This window comes from Oikopleura dioica, chromosome PAR, assembly GCF_907165135.1.
Source record: "Oikopleura dioica chromosome PAR, OKI2018_I68_1.0, whole genome shotgun sequence".
NCBI classification, from domain to species: Eukaryota; Metazoa; Chordata; class Appendicularia; order Copelata; family Oikopleuridae; genus Oikopleura; species Oikopleura dioica.
This window is the reverse complement of record NC_137293.1, coordinates 17062334-17081500: the sequence shown is the minus strand read 5'-3', so window position 1 is coordinate 17081500 and position 19167 is coordinate 17062334. Positions and strand designations below refer to the sequence as shown.

Sequence of the window (19167 nt, the reverse complement as noted above, 5' to 3'; positions counted from 1 at the left end):
TAAGAAATTCTGGCTTTCTTTTTTTTTACCTTCGAAGAACCTGACATTGCGGGAAAAAGTAACTTTGTGGATTTATTGCTCTCATAGAATTCTTAATTCGAAAAAGGAGAAAGATAGTAGATGCGTTTTTTTGACTTGAGGGCGACACCTGCGAATAAAGCGAAATGGGGGTTGAACTGTTATTAGAAGTTAATGCAGGTTGAACTCGTGCTCAACAGGTATTGAATACGTATTCAGAAAGGAGAATCAACAGAATATTGACCTGCATTTATTTGGGATTGTGTCTGGAACCATTTCTGTGTTTCTGTGTTTGGAATCCTTTCTCTTGCACAGCGGGTTATTTTTATTACATCATTCTGTATCAAGATCACTTTTGTTTTTAGAAAAAGCTATCTCGACCAAAATATGAATGCTAAAAATTCTCATTTATTTTCTATCGAGTTTGGCTCTCTCATCTCAATCTTCGGAATCTTCTTTTTTTGTATACACATGCTTAATTTTGATGGCAAGCAGTTACTAACTGTCGACAACGAATTTTTTCAGCATCATTCGGTATTTATTTACAGTGAAATTGAATCGATTTTGTTAAAAATATTACTAATATTATATAATATTAGATTCTAATTGTTAAACTTCTCTTGATCAGAATTTCTGCCAAAAACGCACATTTAACAAGTTAGAATTTTTGATAAATACTACGAGTCTTCTTCCGTAGAATTGTCGAATTTAACATCCGATTCTAGCGTAATTTCAATATGATCGGCAAAGTTTGATTTAATTGGCTTGTCTACAAATGGACAGGTACTGTTTAGCACTCCAGTTTCGTGAATCGATTTCACTTTTCCATAAGAACTAGACGGATTAGAGCAGTGACCAAAGTTTTCGTCCATGTATTTGAGGTAGATTTTCGGATCCAGGGACGGATATCTCACGATTTCGCTCGTAATATTTGCCTGAAAGTTACATTTACCGGCGGAAAATCTGGTTCACGGGCTAGACTTTTTGCTTGCACGTTTGATTTCAAGTGCCGCCCTTATTTCAGTTTTTTTGACGAGCTTATCTCGCTTCTAAAATACGAAGAACCCTCAATTTGCGGTTTCTGTGCGCGACACCAAGACCGCCAAGGTCCAGAAGAGGCGAGAAGTTGATTTCATGTTTTCATTTTGAAAAACTGCAAAAATCATCAAATATTAAAATGTTTTTAATTCTGGTTCTGAAATGCGTCAAAGTATTAATTATTTCTATTAAAAACGTAGGACATTTCATTTAAGAGCATAAAGAAGGCAGGTATATGTTCATGAAAATAACGAGCTAATTGTGTATCCGGGCTTTTGAAAAATATTTTTAAAAAAAGAAGATCAAATATTTATTATTGAAAAAATATAGTATTGAGAATTGCTTTTTCCGAACTGTTTTTTCGGCTTATTAAAAGAAGCTGATGATCTTATCAACTTAAAATTGCGGAAGCTAACATACCGGTGGTTCACTTTCGGGCCTTTTAATTTTGCATCCGTCTTTATGCCCGTCGGAAAGCTCTGCGCAACGTTCGAATATTTTCTTGGCGACTTTGATCTCCTCTCTCATTCGATCCCGTCCAAAGGCGTCGATTTTCTTGTGAAGAGTCTCGTTGAAGAATCTGTACATTTCGAGATCTTGCTTGAAGAACTCGGCGAAGTTGGCCTTTTGTTTTTCGCTCAGCGGCTCTGGCGTATAACTCGCCTTGTTTTTCGCCTTGATGTATAAAATCTCGTAAGAGACGCAGAGGCGATGTTTTAGAAGCACGATGGACTCCATGTAGTGCTCGAGAATTATGACGAGATCAAATTGTGTCTCCAGTCGCTCTAACTGCGATTCGATGTAGGCGGGGTTGTCGTTTAGGTGGTCCAGCCCGAGCTCGAAGGATTGAAAGTTCTTTGCCCGAAAATTTTGCGAAGCCCTCGGGTCGAAATTCTCGGGAAGATTATCCAAGAACTCCCCGGTCGAGATTCCCAGTCTGTTTCCGTTGAATTGATAAAACGGGCGGTTCCAGCAAGGCGAATCGCACGGGTGATCCAAGTTTTTCTGAAAGTGAGCTTGAAGTGAGAACAATGTTATGCTAAAATTATGCTCTATTGATCGATTTATGCATTGCCAATGTAAATTCGACAAATTTCGATCTACAGTAACGTTGGAGAAAATTCAGTGCATAGAACGTTATGGTAAGAGGATTAAAGGCGGACCCATGCATGACCTTAAAAGTGGCTAAGGTGAGAGATTTTGGCTTTTTTCAGCGTAAAATTATGCCGAGAAACCTCTAATCTGGTCAAGATTAGCTGTTAGAAAAAGCTTTTCCGAAAAAAAATGCTCTCAGAATTACGCCGAGTCAAAAACAAATTGGATTACAAAAAAAATCTCAACAAAATTCGGACTAGAAGAATGTTCTGGGATGCTAAAATGCCGAGTGCTTACGTATCGCTTGAAGTAAAAATAGTTGTAGACGGATTCGAAGCACGTCATTGGATTCCTGATTGTCGTGAAAATCGCCGTGTTTTTCAAATCAAAGATCTTGTGAGCTTGTTCTATGTTCCAGCGAAAGTGATAAGTCAATCCATTCGCCGGATGATAGTGACGTCTTGGCCAGCAGTGCTCGTTTATGCGCGCCGGATAACATCCACCTGAAAACGACTTAATTTCTTCGTCGGCCACAAATTATGAGTAATTTTCGGATAACCAAAAGAGATTTGCAAACGGCTCTAGCTACCCTAATTCTCAAATTTAATTTTCGGAACATCCAGCGGATTTATGAAATACAAGCCAGAACATCGCACTTTTTAATCTTTCTTTTCCTAACCTTGCGGTCCAATTAATCTTGGTTCAATCGGAATCTGTCTGTATTTTGCGAATTTATGGAAAATCGCCTTGAAAGTGGTGCTCGCGACTTTGTGCTTTTTCAGAAATACAAAATTGTCTTTTGCGGGATCTTTAACATCACTTTTTTCAGGCACATTCTTCTCCTTTTCAGAAAATTTAAATTCCCTATATTTATTTGAGAGAATAAAAATTGACTTCTTTAGATTCTAAAGATTAGAACTTGTCTTAAAGAAGCTGCGAAAAAGTTTTGTAAATATATGAGAGTTGTTGATGCTCAAATCGCAAAAACAAGCTCTAAGTGTTACTGAAGGTCGCAATACAAGCTTTTTCAACAACAATCTTTTGCTTTAGCAATTTTACAATTTTTTACATCGTAACGAAAAAAGACGCCCGCTCCTACTGGTTTGCACTCGTCAGTACTCGGCGTCCACTTCATTTGAAGGGTATCATCTTCTGTGGCGTTCTCTAGAACCGAACTCTTGGCGGTGGTAAAAACTTTCTTCGTTTCAAATTTTATCTCTTGGCGTTCCACCCGTTCGTGGTGGCTCTCTTTTTTCAAGTTCAAAATGTACTCTTTTTCTTTCAGCAGGATAAGAAGAAAGCATATCGACAGGGCTAGAAAAACAGACTTGGGCAGGGTTAAATTCATGCTGGGCGAGGCGGTGGTACCGAGGTGGGATCCTCATTCTGCTGATATGAACTGAACAGCGCCCCCACCGCGCTCAAGAAAATTAAAAAAAATCAGTACTTTCGTAAACTTTTGAGTTCTGAAAGTACTTTCGCGGACTAATAATGAAAGAGAAGAAGGTTTCAAGAATGATTATCATTTTTGTTAGATTTCAGAAAGATGGGCTCGTAACTGTGCCAAAGTTCAATATGCATAAAAATAATTTCCGTAAAATCGTAGTCTCTAATAAGCTTTTCTGAGAACAGGCTCGCTGCTATTTTGTTTTCGACAATCAATTACCTCCATAAACTGCATCTTTCTCGTTCTCAGTGAGATCTTCTCACTCCTGTCTCACGTTAGAAATACATCTTTTTAACAGAATAAGTCTTATGAATCATAAGTTTTGATGGCCGTTAAAGAATTTGAGGTGAAAATGAAAACGCAAGTTCATTTAAATTTAGAAATGAAACTTTCAATAATAAATGTATGACGGCGGTACTTCGACCTTCTCTGAATCCAAGTTTCAGATTTTTTGGTTGGGTTTATCCTGAGCTGACCGCAAGTCTAATAAACCACAGATTGAGTCTCTGCCCGTCAGATCAAAAATCCACAATCCAGATTTCCAAAAGCTTGTTTTCACACCCTCAAGTTGTAAACCAAAGACCTTGAACTAGAGAATCTCTGCGCACATCGAAATTTAACCTTTTTGAAAAGGGAATTCGAGATTATAATAAAGAATTGTTTAAAAAAGAAGAGACTTGTTTTGAAATTGAGTCTCCTCTTTCAAGTTTATTTTCGCCTAATTCTGCGCAAATTAGGCATTTCGGCAAAAGTAAATTTTGGCAGGAGTTTTGAGCATCTCCGCGCAAACAAGTTGCGCCTTTGGTCGGCGCCGGAGTACTCGATGTGCGATCAACCACAGCTTCATCTTCTCCGGCGTGCTTGTCTTATGTCCTCCGCCGGAAGTTCAAAGCCACGGGCTACGGTCATGTCCACGCGACATCAAATATTTAAGTACTTGTCGTCTTCGGACATTTATTTTTGACAACAACTTAAGACGCGAAAATCAATCTCTTCGGGGCAGAAATTTTCATTTTCATTTCTTGCGTATTTTTTTATCTGGGCTTAATAAGCCCGGCTTATATATAAAGAATCTCGATTTAATAATGACTCACTATATACACTCAATCCCTTGAATAAGGTTTTACCGTTTGTTCTAAATTTTTTGTCTAAAACAGACTTAGGCTTGTCAATTCGTGTTAAAAACCTCAGTCAGGGTTCAGAAATGTGGTTTCTTATTCAAGCTCTTTCAAGACCCTGCCTCAGGTTAGGGTTATCCAATTGACGAGCCTAATAGTCTTATGCAGACTCTAACTTATCCTTGGCTTCGCGGTAGTATCACGTAGGCCCTCAAATTTACAGTATTGACAATACTGTATTGTTGATTTTAGAAACACTTGTTCTGCGGTTACCGCAGTGCGGTAACAAAGATAGCCGTTATAAATTCTTGAAACTTCTTTAACATTTTCTGAGTAGTTGATTTCCAAAAAGAACCGAGAGAGATCCAAATCGTGAAATGACACCTGAAATATATAACATAAAATCTCCCGTTGATTTGCTCGCACTCTTGAATTCTTTGTGTATTCGCCATGGCTCGTGAATTATCTCAGGAATTTCAGCTTTTAATTAAACCCGAACAGGTGTGCATTCCAGCAACTACAATAGAGGAAAGACTGCAAAAGCCGCCGCGAGTAACTTATCATCCTTTTTCTTCCGATCACGTGACCTGGAACGGAGGAAAAGCGTTTTGTATTTTGGAAAGAACGCCGATCAAAAGCTCCCTCCGATCCTGCGTCTTTATTTTAGCCGTTTATAAAGTATAATTAGAAAACAAATTCCAAGGTTATCGAAGCGCTTTGAACCTGGTGCATTTTTTCGAGCACCTTTTTGCGAGGAACAATTTTAACACTCAAGGGGCTCGATAATAGACAGCCCAGCTGGAGGGGTGAAGAGACAACTTATGTCCAAACAAATAATTGTGTACCTAAATAAGACGGCAACTATGTGCACCCTTTTCACCCATAAACATCTGCCAGCTGATAGAGTTTCTCTCGTTGGAGAAAACTTGAAGAAGATATAATATCTTAGATATTCTTGATAAAAAGTATTTAACTAATATTCTTCTTGAATTTATTCTCATCCTTGGCTCGGCAACCCGCGTAGAAAACCTGAGTCAGGTCTTTTCATCTTTGCTATTTAAGACCAGATGTAGCCTCTTGTACTTATAAACTTATTCATTTGTTTGACTGTAAAAAAAATTCGATCTTTGATGCAAAAATTGTAATTCATCTCCAAATATAAAATTTCTAGTGCGTACCTCTTTGAATGCGTTTTATGATGTCTTTCTACTGCAACTTCAAGCTCAAGTTGACTCAATTAGTCGAACAACGGATGAAGCAATTGTCATGAATTGGCCTTGAAACTGGCACTCGATCTTCACCTTTCCGGAGTGTGCTTCCGGCCTTGGTATCCATGTGGATCTCGCCCCAATTTGAAGTGCTCGTTATTCGCTCTTGATGTTGATTCCTGTGGAACTAAGAGCTCCAGCGGATGCTCTCCAAAACAACAATAACTCGTCCCCAATTAGCCACAAAACAAGACCTTACACAATTTTTGAAGTGAGGTCACGCGCGAAATCTCGTTGACAGGGGCATTTTTAAATCGATACACAGTGTAAGTGTGCGCGCTCGGCGTATAATGACAGACAACAAATATGATATCATTTGCATAATTGGCGACTATTGACAGAAGAAAGTGAAGAATAGGCCAAACAAGGTTGAGAATCGATCAATTAAGGGGGTGAACATTGTTTACAAGGCTACTTTCATAAGGTTATTATTTGGATACCCTTATTTTTTCAGTAGAAAATAAAGAAATATACACTGACGTTTTAGCTCTTTTTGTCAAACCCCTAAAATTATTCGAAATCAACAAGAAACATTATCAACGCAAGAAATGACTAGTTTCGGAAATTGATAAGTTCGGAACAACTGCGACTTGTAATCTCGTTATTCGTGCGCGGTCAACGTCGATTTCGGTCACTTTCAGGGGTGATTTTTAACCTGCTTATCGCCTCTGCGCCGATTTGTTGCCCAAGGTGTGCGTTAAATATCGGTCAAGGGTTGATAATCGCGGCCAAGAGTGGCCACCGGTTCCCTATCGACATAGTCTCGTTATTACGATAGAATAGTTGGAAATTGATAAACTTGAATCCTCGTTTTTTCATTAGAGCTTGAGACATTTCCAGGGCTCAACAACCTGGGAAGAAAACCTGAGTCAGGGTTTATTCAGCCCCTCGCGGCGCGCCAAATTCATAGTGTGAAAAATGGCGCTCAGAACTTTTGCCTCTAATTGACGTTTCCGTTGTGTAAAAAAGCTCGTTAATGTATTGTTAGAGAGCTTAAACCTTCTTCTTTAAAGATTTACTATTGTTTATCGAAAAATCTGTTCCGAATTTCAACCAGAGAGCGATAGAGAAATGTGGCGCAAAACGCCACCACTTTCGAGTTTTCATCCGAAATTTCACACAGTGGTTCGTTTTGGTCCTGTCAGCTCACATTACAAAACTCAGGTAAAACAGATTAGTACAACGGGAATTACAGGGGTTCAAAGTCGCCGTGGTCCAATGATTGGACCCCGTGTATTGAGAAGTTAAAAAAAGCGAAGCCACAGTTACCAACTCAATGAATTGTTTCAACAAGCGAAGCCGCTGTGTGGCTTTTTTCAGAAGAGGCTCTTCAAGAGCCGCTATGCTTTACTCTTTCCGTACCCTGACTTAGGTTTTCTTCAAAGGTTGGCCAGGCCAGGACATGACAGGATTCTTTGAAAATATTTAGTGTTTCCTAATCGGACTGTCAACTCTCCTGCCAATATCTTTTTTGGCGTCGAAGAAAGTCCCTGTCAAAAAATAGGGAAAAGTTGAACCTGCTGACATGTTTATGAAGCGCAGATCATGATGGAAAACGCGCGATTTCAGGTCGATTAGGCAAATCGCCAATGATATCTTTTGTAAGTCCTGTAGGTGACTCTCTAGGGGAGAAACTTGGACCGTTGCTTTTCTTATGATCGCCCGCCAAAATGATTAAAAGATTGTTTGAATAAGATATTTTGGCGCTTGCGCTTGAAAATATGAGCCCTTGAGGGATCAGTCGCCTGGAGAACATCCAGCGAATTCAATATCCAATAATTCCCCATTATTTTTCTGCAATGTACTTCAGACAAAAGCCCCCTCGATCCCCTGTCTCTGGGAAGGTCCTCAATTTTGGCAGCGATGCAAATATTTCATTCTCTGAAATTTCTCGACAGCCGGATTTTCCAAAAATCACACTCGAGCGCTCTAAGTGCTTCCCAACGGCCGGAATTGGCCATTCCAAAACCCTTGTGAGGCTTAATGCTCCAAGATGTTGGGATAAGCCGATGTGTATTTTTCCGAGAACATTTTTTATCGACATCGGTGGCTTCCTGAGAGACATTTTCGGTGGCCTTTTCGCGCTCAGCCGAGCGAATAAAGCATTCGCGAAAGTCGGCCATGGCGAGATCGGTCCTTATACAAAGGATTAAAGGGGTTCAAGGGCTTATGGGAAACTTGAACCTCAATCCAGGCGCAAAGGACCCTCGCGGCTTTGAGAAAGTCAATACCTTTTGTGTTGCGTTCCTTAGTTGGTTAAATATATTTGAAGCATATAATCATCTCCGATAATCTCGTAATTTCTTGGAAACATGGATCGAGAAGATGGAAATTGGAGCGTTTCCAAGAAGCGAGTCAAGTGTAAAACACGGGCGGCCGGAAGGGTTGACACCCAAATCCCGTGAAAATCGGCGCCAAAGTCACCTGGACGATCGTTTGCATATCGATGCTGATAATGGTGCTATCCGATGATGATAAGCAGTGTTTGTACAGCAGGGCCGATGTGTGAATTAATCAGTTAGTAAGTACTCGTTTTCACCGCAGGTTTATTTACAGGAGACCCTAAACGCAAAAAGGTAGCGAAATTTCACGACCAGCTCGGCGAAGTAATGACCACTCGCCGCGGCTAGTTCGACAAATTGAAGCAGATGGAGAGCCTATTTGATCTTTGACAATCATTTTTGTGCACCTTGCGGGTTGAGAAAATTCTCGCAAATTTTTCGTCTGAAGAAGCAAAAAGCAATTTTGACGGATGGAGGTACTGACAGGTAGATAGCGATAGTTCCGCCTAATTAGCGCCTAAATCGGACCTTATCGCGGCTGAAATGACGGTTTTCGATGCTCAAGTAATTGCTGAGGAGGATCCTTATTTTCTTGAATAACCACAAGTGGGACTTCAAGTTCGCGCGGCGAATATCAAAAAATATTGTTATTCTTATAATAGCCATGGCGAAAAATCACTCAATTTTAATTTTGCTAAGAAGCTTATCTGGATTATCTTCGAAAGATCAAAGGAGGCGATTATTTATTTAGGAAAATGTTATCTGCAACAGCATTTGTCCAGATTAATGCAAATTTATTTATAAACGTGAGACGTTATCTTTTGATTTCTGTCCCTAGAATTCTTATCTGACGCTTAGCTTCCAAATAAAGATTTCTACAAACCCTGCCAGGCATGGCCCTCTTGAAAGCCTGAGTCAGGGTCTGAAAGATCACTCTGATGAAAAGCCGCGTAGCCAGCTTTTTATAAAACCTTCTTTATCAATTTTGATCCCCTTACGAAGCGGCTTTTTATTGAAGATCTCTCAGACCCTGACCCAGGAGCCATAATCTTGGGAAGGGCTCTCTCGTATTTGGCAGAGACAGTTTGCTTCATTTTTTCGGTTGTTGAATCTTGAAGAGTGCGTCTGACGCAACTCGACGCTAGAAATTGAGCCTTTTGATAAGTACTCTAACCCAAGTCTACGTTTTTGGTACTTATCCGGGCCCAAGTGCGTCGAGGAATCGTGCCAAGTTCAAATTTGGAGAACATGGGTCCGACAAAGCGCGAAATGTGTCCGAAAGAATTAAAAATAACTGACTCTTCAAAGATGCTATGTTTATTGATAAACGAGTAGAAGAAGTCTTCAATTTTGAGCAAAAAGTTTTCTCGCCAAGTTGGGCTTAAATCCGGATAAAAATGGGATCAGCCGCCATTTCCGAAAATCTCGATTTTCCACGCTGAGCGGGAATGACAGCGGATATCGCTAAGTATGATAAGAAGCTCGTAAAAGAGTCAGCAGTGAAATTTCATCTCGTTTCAGTGAAAAATACGATTATCGGTTGCTCAGTGCCAAATTTTACCCTTTTACGATTTTGAACAGAATTAATCGAAGTAAATTTACGGCCCATAAATTGAGGTACTGAAGATATTGATTGTGGGAGAAATTGATGAAAATTCCTTCCTGATTATGAAAAACTGTTCCTGACTTGGTGCACTGATCCTTAGCCACTCTTTTTTGCCCGTGTTCTTGTAAAGAGTGCGAAATCACATCGGAAATCGATGTTACAAGACGCTACTGGAGTGCCGGAGTGAGCACTCTTGATTGGAGTCGGGCCGCCTATTTCCGCTTCCGTTCCTTCAGTGAACTTTCAACGGGTATGTTCCTTTTTCTCCGAATTTCAAGCGCCCATTTAGGTCAGACCGCGTTTACAACTGTTCAAATCAAGGGGGCAAATGCCGACCTGGACTACCTTGTTGATTACTTCAATCGAAATCAATGGAGAGTGACCTTTGCCGTGCTTCAGAATACAGGAGGCCCTTGTATACCTCCAGGTTGAATTTCAACTGTTGAAGTTGACTTCTGGGGCTAATGAATCGAGCGATTTTCATGGGAGATTTGTGCTTTCAAAATTAGGTAACTTTTTGACATCACGGGGGTCAGCTTTGTTTGCTGAGTCCACTGCTGGCAAGGTGGCTGTTTGGTCTCCTGCTGTATCCATTGATGGACTCAGCGGGATGTTTACACTCATCCCCTGTCCCATCAGCTGGATACACTTCACTTCTCCAATGTGTAATGTATACTTGTACCTCTTCGTGTTTGTAATTTGTGCTTTGTAAAGAAAAATCGCTGAAAACAAATTCGATTAACGCTTTTTTACTCGAGTTGCCGTTCAATCAACCTTTTTTCAACATTTCCTGATTTTTTTTGTGCCCTCTTCCCGGGAAATTTTCACAAGAGTTTGCTTCCGGATGGAATTTTTTCGCATCCTAGTGTGATCGGATTTTTACAGATGTTTCTGTTCGAGACGGAAAATCCAAATTAACTTTTCCCAGAAACTGAATGGCATTTTCTAATTAGCAGCAGTCTCATCGCTCCCGGAATCGGCTCCTCTCGGTCAGGTGCACTTTCTTGCAAGTTCAAAATTGCCAGGCAAGGACGGCACACCTGCGCCATAAGAAAGGGGTTGAATGAATATCACGAGCAACCTTGACAAAGGTGAGCCTTCTCAAAGGCGCGTTTAGGATTTGGCCAGCGTTCTATAACGATTTGGGTTAACTTCTCTCCTTGTTTCGACTTCCACCTGACAGACGCGCACGACAATGGAATTCCTGGCATCCAGCCCGACGAGAACGAATCACTGTGCGAAAAACTATCTTCATTCCAAAGTGAAGGGGTGATTTCAACTAGCGCTAGAATTTCCTGTTTTGTCCCTGGACAAATTTAAATAAAGACTCAAACTTTGGGCTTGGCAACCTGTGCAGAAAACCTGAGTCAGGGTTCAAAAGAGTGAAACGAAAAGGACCTGCGGGTTTTCTATAAAGGAAGCCGCAAAAATTTCATTTTTCTATAACCCTGACTCAGGTTTTCTGCACGTGTGACCGAGCCCAGCTCCAAATACTGCTGGTAAGGCCCTCGAACTGAATAAATTCAATGGTAAATTAACAATTAAGCAATTTTCTAGCTCTCTATTTGCCAAAAATACTCCTCGAATTCATAATTTACGGGAGCAGTTTCGAATCACCACATTATCCCATAACGCTATTTCCGATCGCCCTCGACATTCTACGGTAACACAAAAATTCCAGCTAAAATCTCATCTTGGCATCGAAACGATCCTCCCCAGAGGAAGTGAATCTATTTGACTTTCAGCCGCCAAGACAGATTATCAATGGCCAAACTTCGGCTAAGCCCTGGCTGACAGCATCTTTCTTTTTCCGACGAAATCTTCGTTTTCCAGCTCAGTTCGCGCAGGGATTTGCACTTGTTCGGAATTCCTCCTCGCGAAAGCTGTTTTTGAAGTGGATTTAGCACCATCTCGTTGATTTTCGGGCTAAATTTTGATCGATCGTCTTGAGAAATTTGAAAGAATCAAAGTCGGTGGCGAAAATTTCCGAAAATCCAGAGTCTTTAACACGGCGCTGCCCGAATTCGCCCGCGTTTTTGATATTTCACTCCAAGTTCGCCGCGGAGATGGATCTGTTTCCGGAGCTGCCTTTGAAATTGAAATTTTCGCCGGTCGGGGATTCGGGATTGCTTCTTCATCCCCCTTTGTTAGCGGCTAAACGAGCTTCAATTAACTCTTGGAAGCTTACACTCGTTGCGGGAGACTTTTGAGAAATGACCTTGGAATTGAGGAGCCCGCTGTGTTCTATTGGAGCCACCTGGGGAGATTCCTATGAACCTGAGAGTTGGTTTAAATTAGGGGCAGACTATTTGGAGATTCTTATCAGCTAAATTTGACTTTCCTGAAATTTGAGATATGATAAACCAAAATGCGGTTGTTTGTTTCGTTTTTTTAAGAAAAAATCTCAGTTGCGACCAAAAGTTTGGCCCTTTTTAGCAGTTTTTCCAAAGTGACAAATAATTCGCATTTCTGGGACTATTTTTGATTAGTCTTTTGATCGAGTGGAGGCATCTGATTGGTCTTAAATTTGTCGAAAAAAGCTTTAGACTGAAATTCTTAGGTTTTAAATCCGAATCTTGTAAATTGATTATTTTCTTTTGGGAACAGGATAATCCTTAGTTCAATTTGAACTTGCTCGCTCTCAAATGATTCATTTTTCGAGCTTTATAGTGTGTGAAAACTATTTGAGAATGAGTTAACCGCGTAGTTCTGATCCGGTTCGGAAGCCAGCGTCAGCAATCCTTTTGATTCGCCTACATCCGGTCTCCTGCAATCCTGCGCAAGCGGCCCACCGCAAGTCATATGGCGCGCGGCGCAGGAGTTCGAGTTTGGCGCCAAAAAAAGCTGCTCGTCGGGCTCGCGCGCGCCCCCATCGACGTGGACCGCGCATCTCTAAAAAATGACACACCATCCTCTCTCATTCTTTCACAAATTGAGTCAGTAAGAAATATTTTTACAAAAATACGAAAAACAGAGATTTTCTTGAAAAGAAAAAAAATCAGAAACAGAAAAACGCAAAAGAAAATAATGATGCTTGATAGCAACAAAACAGAGATTTTCAAGCCGGAAAACTTCATCAAAACAATTCCCGAAAAGGTAAATTTTTTATTTTTTAGTTTAAAAAGCATTTGGTTAAATAAAAATAGTTTTTTTCTTTATTATTTTGACGAGAGTAATCAATTTTTCTTAATAATTATTAATTCCGAAGCTTAAAAACAGTGGAATTTTGTCAGAAATTTCGATCATTTTTGCTTATTTTCATGTCAAAATGTGTAAAATAGTTAAGTAAAAACCACAGTATCTATCAACGTAATTCGATAGAAAAATCTTTAACTCTGAGAAAGTGGCAATTTTGAAATCGATTGCAGCTTGGGATCAAAGAAAATCCTTCACGCGAATGTGATTTTCTTCCAAAATGCTCAGATTTGTTCATGCAGGGAGGAGGCGAAATTATCGGATTATCTTGTCCCTCCCGGTCTTAGACGCACTTTGTAAATTTGATCGGCGAGTTCAAACGAGCCGCCTCTTGCTTCAAATTGACCCTTATCACAAGAATAATCGCCAGGTCCTTAAAAAGCCGTCACACTCCTGTCTAAATATTATATAGAGCGAGTTTTTCATTATTTTTTCTGCTCTCAAAAAACATTCGAAAATTTGGCGCAAGTTCAGAAAACAGTCAATTAGCGAGGCCGCCAGATCGAGTACTTTTTCACGCAAATTTAGTAAAAAAGAGAGTCTAAATTATGATCTATTTGGCAAAATATTGAACCAACGCCAGTTTCATTTTTGGTAATGAGAAAAAAACTACTGAGCGATGGATTATGGCGAAAACGGTCTCTTTGATCCCGCGCCAGTGAAAATTGTTATCATAGATTTTGTATACTAATGCAATAAATTGCTACTTTCGCGCCAAGGTCCAAGTTTGTGTTGTCGGTGGATGCCGACTTAGAAGCTTTCGTTCTCGATATTTGGCGAATCAAAAATCCGAAAATCTATCATTAAAATGCTCTTGATTGAGTCATATTTAATGAAACTATTAAAAATTATGTTCTTTTTGCCAGTTTCTTCCTTGAAAAATGCCATGAGAAAATGTTGATGTTCATGGTCCCTTCAGTCACCAATCGTAACAATTTTTATCGCCCATAAAAACCCATAGAACTTCCGTGTACTAAGTAGGTGGCATCGCCACATCGTAAATCAAATAGATGTTCATATTTATTGGAGGAGCTACGGCACTAAGTAGGACAAGTTACAATCTCTAAGTGGCAGCGATTTGGGTCAACTCCAAATTTCTGTACTAAACACATCAATTTTAGGTCAACCCGTTTTGGTGAGGAATTTCCGGGCTAGACACACAATTGATAATTCTTTCCCAAAGCGAAGTTTTTAGGAAATTTGGATGAACATCCGGAGAACTGTGCTTTTTCACGCATCACGTGTTCCCGAACATGTTTCAGTTTTATTTTCTTCAGCTGGGTGCGATATTGTTATTACCTTTGTTTGCAAAAACAAACCCTCGTTTTTCGTTGCTAGGGTTCATTTTCCTCCTTGTTTTATTGACCCTGTCCGCTCAAAACAGAAATTTTTTAAATCCTCGATTTTGGGATTGATTGACTTTCAAAATCAACCTCTTGTACAAATATTTAGCTGACCGAGGGTGATTTTCTCCGCCATTGTGGCGGGCGGGTACGAATCTCGGTCATCAGTTCAACCTCATCACGTGGCCCCAGTGTGTTTTTATGGCCCCTTATCCTAGCCGGCTAATGGGGGCTATCAGTGCTCTGAAAAAGCATTTTTTATTGAGGGGAATCGAGACTTTATTTTTCGAATGATTCTGGTCCTCAATTTCGAAAGCACAGGAGAGAATGTTCCGTTTTCTCGAATTTCGGAAGTTGAAAGCGGATTTAAATTTTGCAACAAAATAGTACTTTGCTCTAAATCCGGTAGCGGGGTTCTTTAAAATTGGCGGAAATCACTTTTTTCGCGCAGAACGGAAGTGCTGGGGCCGCTAATCTCTGCCCCGCTCACAATGGCATCGGCGCCGTTTTTTGATTGAAGAAGGGATTGGCGCCGCTCCAGCTCTCTCTTCTTGGGTTCGCCCGCTTACAGCTCACTTTGTCCAAACAATAGTCCATATTAGCGCGGCCCATAATCCCGAATCAAATCCCACAAAGGGCTCAAGTGTGAACATCGGATACAGTTTCAAGCTCTTTCCTGAACTTGGCAACTTTTCAAAGACAAAAAAACTCCAAATACGGGTAAAACTAAATAAAAAATGTTCGATTGTTTCAACCAATAAAAACTCGCTTATGAAGTCTTCTGACAAATCAAAACCACTATTTTTTCAAAACGAAAAAACATTCAAATCGACGATTATTCAAAAAAGACCTCTGTCTCTAGAACATCAGCTGATCTTTGTTTTTTTCTGATATTCTTTCATTCAGTTTGACTAACAGCAAATACTAGATAAATCTTCCTCCGATGCGTCAGCTGAAAAGAAGATGCTCTTCGCCGCTTCTGAATCAACCCGCCGCGAAATGCCTCGATGGATTGATGAAAATCATGGATTCAGACGACTCTGACGTCGATTCCACACCAGATTCCGGTAAGCGACCGCTTATATTCAACACCTTTTCGAATTTCGCTTTTGAAAAAGTCTAAAACCCAACGGATGATCTCACTTTCTTAGAAACATAAAAACGCTGGATATAAAAACTCGCGCGAGCTGCCAGAATTTAATGCGGATAATCCGCGCATCTTCACAGCTCTTGAATTCGTAAAGCTAAAATTTTTTTCTCAATTTTGGCGGGCCAAAGTAACGGACTCGTCATAAATTTTCAATCTATTTTTCTCTTCCAAATTTACTTTTGAGGGCTTTCTTACTTTGAAAAGAAGTCTTCAAAGGTGGGTAAACATAAAAATTCAAATAAACGTCAAAAAAACGTCTCTTCTAAGAAAAATACTATAAAGTTAGCGTTTCTCATTTTTCGGTGCGCAGATTAGATTCTAGACTAAAAATTGTTGATTTTCAAAAAATTTTTGAAATTGGGAGCAAATTGGGAGCTCCCAATTTACTCCCAGCCCTGAAAACCTGTGCTCCTGCTCCCTCCGTGCTCCTGCTCCCTCCGTGCTCCCAAAAAAGGGAGCTCCCTTTGGGAGCTCCCAATTTTACTCCCATAGATTTCGAACTCTGGGCGCGGGAACATTTTTTTTTCATTGCAAGTGAGCCGTAAAAAATTTTTATTTCCTAAAAAGGGCTCTTAAAAATTTTTGCTCGAAAGCTAAGAACTTGCCGTAACAAAGTGGCTCGTAATTCCCCTCGCTAGTGGGCAAATTAACTCGTAAAGGTTGCAAGAAAAATGGCCGTGAATTTTCGCTAGCAAAAGGTCACCGTCACATTTCTCGCTTTTTCCCCGAAAATTAACCCATTAAATTCAGGATTATCCGGTTCCGGCTCGGGCTCCGACGACAAGCCACTTCCATTGCCGCTGAAAACATCTCCCAGTCCGCTGAAGATGGCCCGCCGCCGTCGTCGAGTTTTCGCCAATTCTCCGCTCAGCAAACGCGCCTGCGGGCAAGACCCAGACTCAGAGTCCAGCCCGCCCTGCTCTCCAATCGGCACCAGACGACTTCGACAACTCGCGCTTTTCGACAAATCCGGAATGGATTGCTCAAGCACCAGCGTTGGAGCTTCTCCCCTGACTCCAAGAACACCTCGAATCGCCCCTCGTCGTTTGACGGAATCCCCTCGCTGGCGCCAATCTCCTTCGGCCTCTCGCTCTGGAACTCCCAAAATCGACCCTGGCGTGACCGTGAACCCCTTCACTCCCGGAAACAGAAACAACACCTCGAAAACGCGCGTCTCTCTCCGCGCCGCCGCCACTTACCGCTACCGAGTCGAGTTCCACGAAGCAGGTCTCCTCGGCCAAGGCCAATTCGGCGCTGTCTACAAAGCGGTCAACCGATTCGACGGTTGCGTCTACGCCGTCAAGAAGATCAAGAAACCAGCCAAGGGCGGCGCATATGGCGACGCATCTGCAATCCGCGAAGTCTGCGCCCTCGCCGTTCTGGGCAAGGGTCACGTCAACGTGGTTAGGTACTTCTCAGCATGGTGCGAGCAAAGCCAAATGTTCATCCAGTCAGAATACTGCAACGGCGGCTCAGTGGCGGACGTGATCCAGGATCACCGAGTGCACCGACTTGGCGGCTTCTCTACCGAAATGGCCAACGACCTCCTCAAGCAGGTCTCCTCCGGGCTCGAGTTCATCCACGAGCAAGACCTCGCCCACCTGGACATCAAGCCAGCAAACATCTTCCGCTCCTTCTCCGACGTCGTCACCCTCGAGATGCCAGAAACCAAACACTCGGGCCCAGTGACGTACAAAATCGGCGACCTGGGCCACGTCACCCAATCTACAGTAAAATCGGTCAACGAGGGCGACTGCCGCTACATGTCCAAGGAAATGATCGACTCCGAGAAGACCGATTTGTTCAAGGCCGATATTTTCGCACTTGGATTGTCCGTCTACGAGGCGATCTCCCTCATCGAACTTCCTCAAAACGGCCCGGTCTGGCACGAGCTCCGAAGTGGCAGCATCCCGAGCATTTTGAGCGTGGACGATTCACTCAACAACCTCCTCCTGAAAATGTTGAGTCCGGTCTACCAATCCCGACCGAGCGCCAAAGAAATCTGCGCCCACTTCGCTGCTCCTCAATCTCCAGTCGACATCAACGCCCAACTCCAGCAGCTTCTAAAAGAAGAGATGCTCAAAAACGAAAAGTTATTAATGTAAGTATTTTGACCTTGTTTTACGCTGGGCCAAGTTTGACCGCTGAGCCGCCCGGCTGCGGTCAGATCCTCGGCGCCGTGCCCGGAAATCGAATTTTCCGGATTTCTAAACAACTTTTCAAAATTCAAAATTTCTTACTATCTTTTTAGGGAGTTGCGTGAGATCAAGGCTGGCCGGAATCCAACCTCTGCCTGAAGAAATGAGTACTTCAGCCAGAAAAATAGCTTCATTTAGTTCCCAATTCATCTGCCCAGGAAAGTCCTTCCGATGTATGCAAATTCAACATGTAAAAACACAAGGAGCAGATACAGCCCACATTTTTTCTTTCCAACACAAACACTGATCTTATGTAAATTTCCTGTATTTATGTAAACTACTGTAGCCCCACCAACCTGTCCGAAAGAAACTTCAACAGCAGATTCTTATTTATACAACCAAATATACCAAAAACAATTAATCATCATGTTGTTTAATTTTATGCAAATTGCGAGCCTTTTGGCATCTTAATTTGTCTGAGAATAGACAAATCGTCAGCCCTTCTTTGAACATCAAAGCATGCTCATTTAGTAGACGGTTTATGATGCGTGAACCGGAGTTTGCCTTGTTCTCTTCTCGAAAAATAGAATCAGAGGCCAATTTTATGCTCAGTTGGCGCGCATCAGAGCAACGCGAAAAATAGAAAAGAGTACTTGTAAACAAACGCATATACAGATAATTCACCGTGGCATCAGATCTGACGGTTTTACAGCGACGACTTTGAGTGGAAATCAAAAATAAGAGCTACGGCTTTTGACCGAGATAAAGAAATTATCAAAAGTACTGGAATTCATGCGGCAAGACGCCAAAAACATTTCTCTTTCTGAGAAACCTCTGTAGAAAACCTGAGTCAGGGTCTAAAAGATTTTTTTCACGCGACTTTTCATCAAAGATCTTTCAGACCCGGACTCAGGTTTTCTACACAAGTAACCGAGCAAAGAAAGCAGGAGTTTCTTCGGAAATCTTACATTTCGCCGATAACTGGAGTATACACTTGATCCAGTTGGCTGCGCTCAAAGGGATTAACTCGAGCAGTCGCCGCTTCTTCCAACCAAACTGATCAAAAACGGCGACCGACCAGCGTAGATTTTCGGATATTTGTTGGAAAATGTATAAGGCGATGTTTTGCATCCCATGTCTTAGTGTAAACAAATCGATACGGTTAAAAGGATCAAACACGGGGCCGACGCGGAAAGAAGCGCGAATTATCCTCTAATGGAGGGTTTGTTTCGAGTGGGTGAGTGGGAATGAAATTCCAAGATTCGAAAGTAAGAGGCTCAATTAGTGAAAACAAAGGGAGCTCTAAAGAGCTTCAGAGGTCAAGATTCGTTTGCATAATTTTGGAACGGTTGTGAATTGTACAAAAATGTCCCGATGTCGCTGAATGTTTCTGAAAGCTCTTAAATGTGACATGAGATGTCCTTTCATGTTCCTTAATGTGGGTGTATGGCGCTGAGGTTATGCATGCA

General features: G+C 41.5%; 2 protein-coding genes across 2 annotated transcripts; one reads left to right on the top strand and one right to left on the bottom strand.

Moving 5' to 3' along the window:
* Positions 1 to 561: 561 nt before the first annotated feature.
* On the bottom strand, positions 562 to 3489 carry LOC145703789 (galactosylceramide sulfotransferase-like). Its single transcript, XM_081781179.1, has 4 exons — positions 2831 to 3489; positions 2449 to 2654; positions 1477 to 2061; positions 562 to 953 (listed from the first exon to the last, which is right to left on the bottom strand). The coding sequence occupies exons 2-4, from the start codon at positions 2494 to 2496 to the stop codon at positions 696 to 698; spliced, it is 891 nt and encodes a 296-aa protein (XP_081637305.1). The 5' UTR covers positions 2497 to 2654; positions 2831 to 3489; the 3' UTR covers positions 562 to 695.
* A 9324-nt stretch (positions 3490 to 12813) lies between these two features.
* Positions 12814 to 18096, top strand: LOC145703631 (wee1-like protein kinase). Its single transcript, XM_081781014.1, has 4 exons — positions 12814 to 12968; positions 15339 to 15477; positions 16311 to 17661; positions 17812 to 18096. Exons 1-4 carry the CDS (start codon positions 12900 to 12902, stop codon positions 17855 to 17857), a joined length of 1605 nt encoding a protein of 534 aa, XP_081637140.1. The 5' UTR covers positions 12814 to 12899; the 3' UTR covers positions 17858 to 18096.
* The last annotated feature ends 1071 nt before the right edge of the window (positions 18097 to 19167 follow it).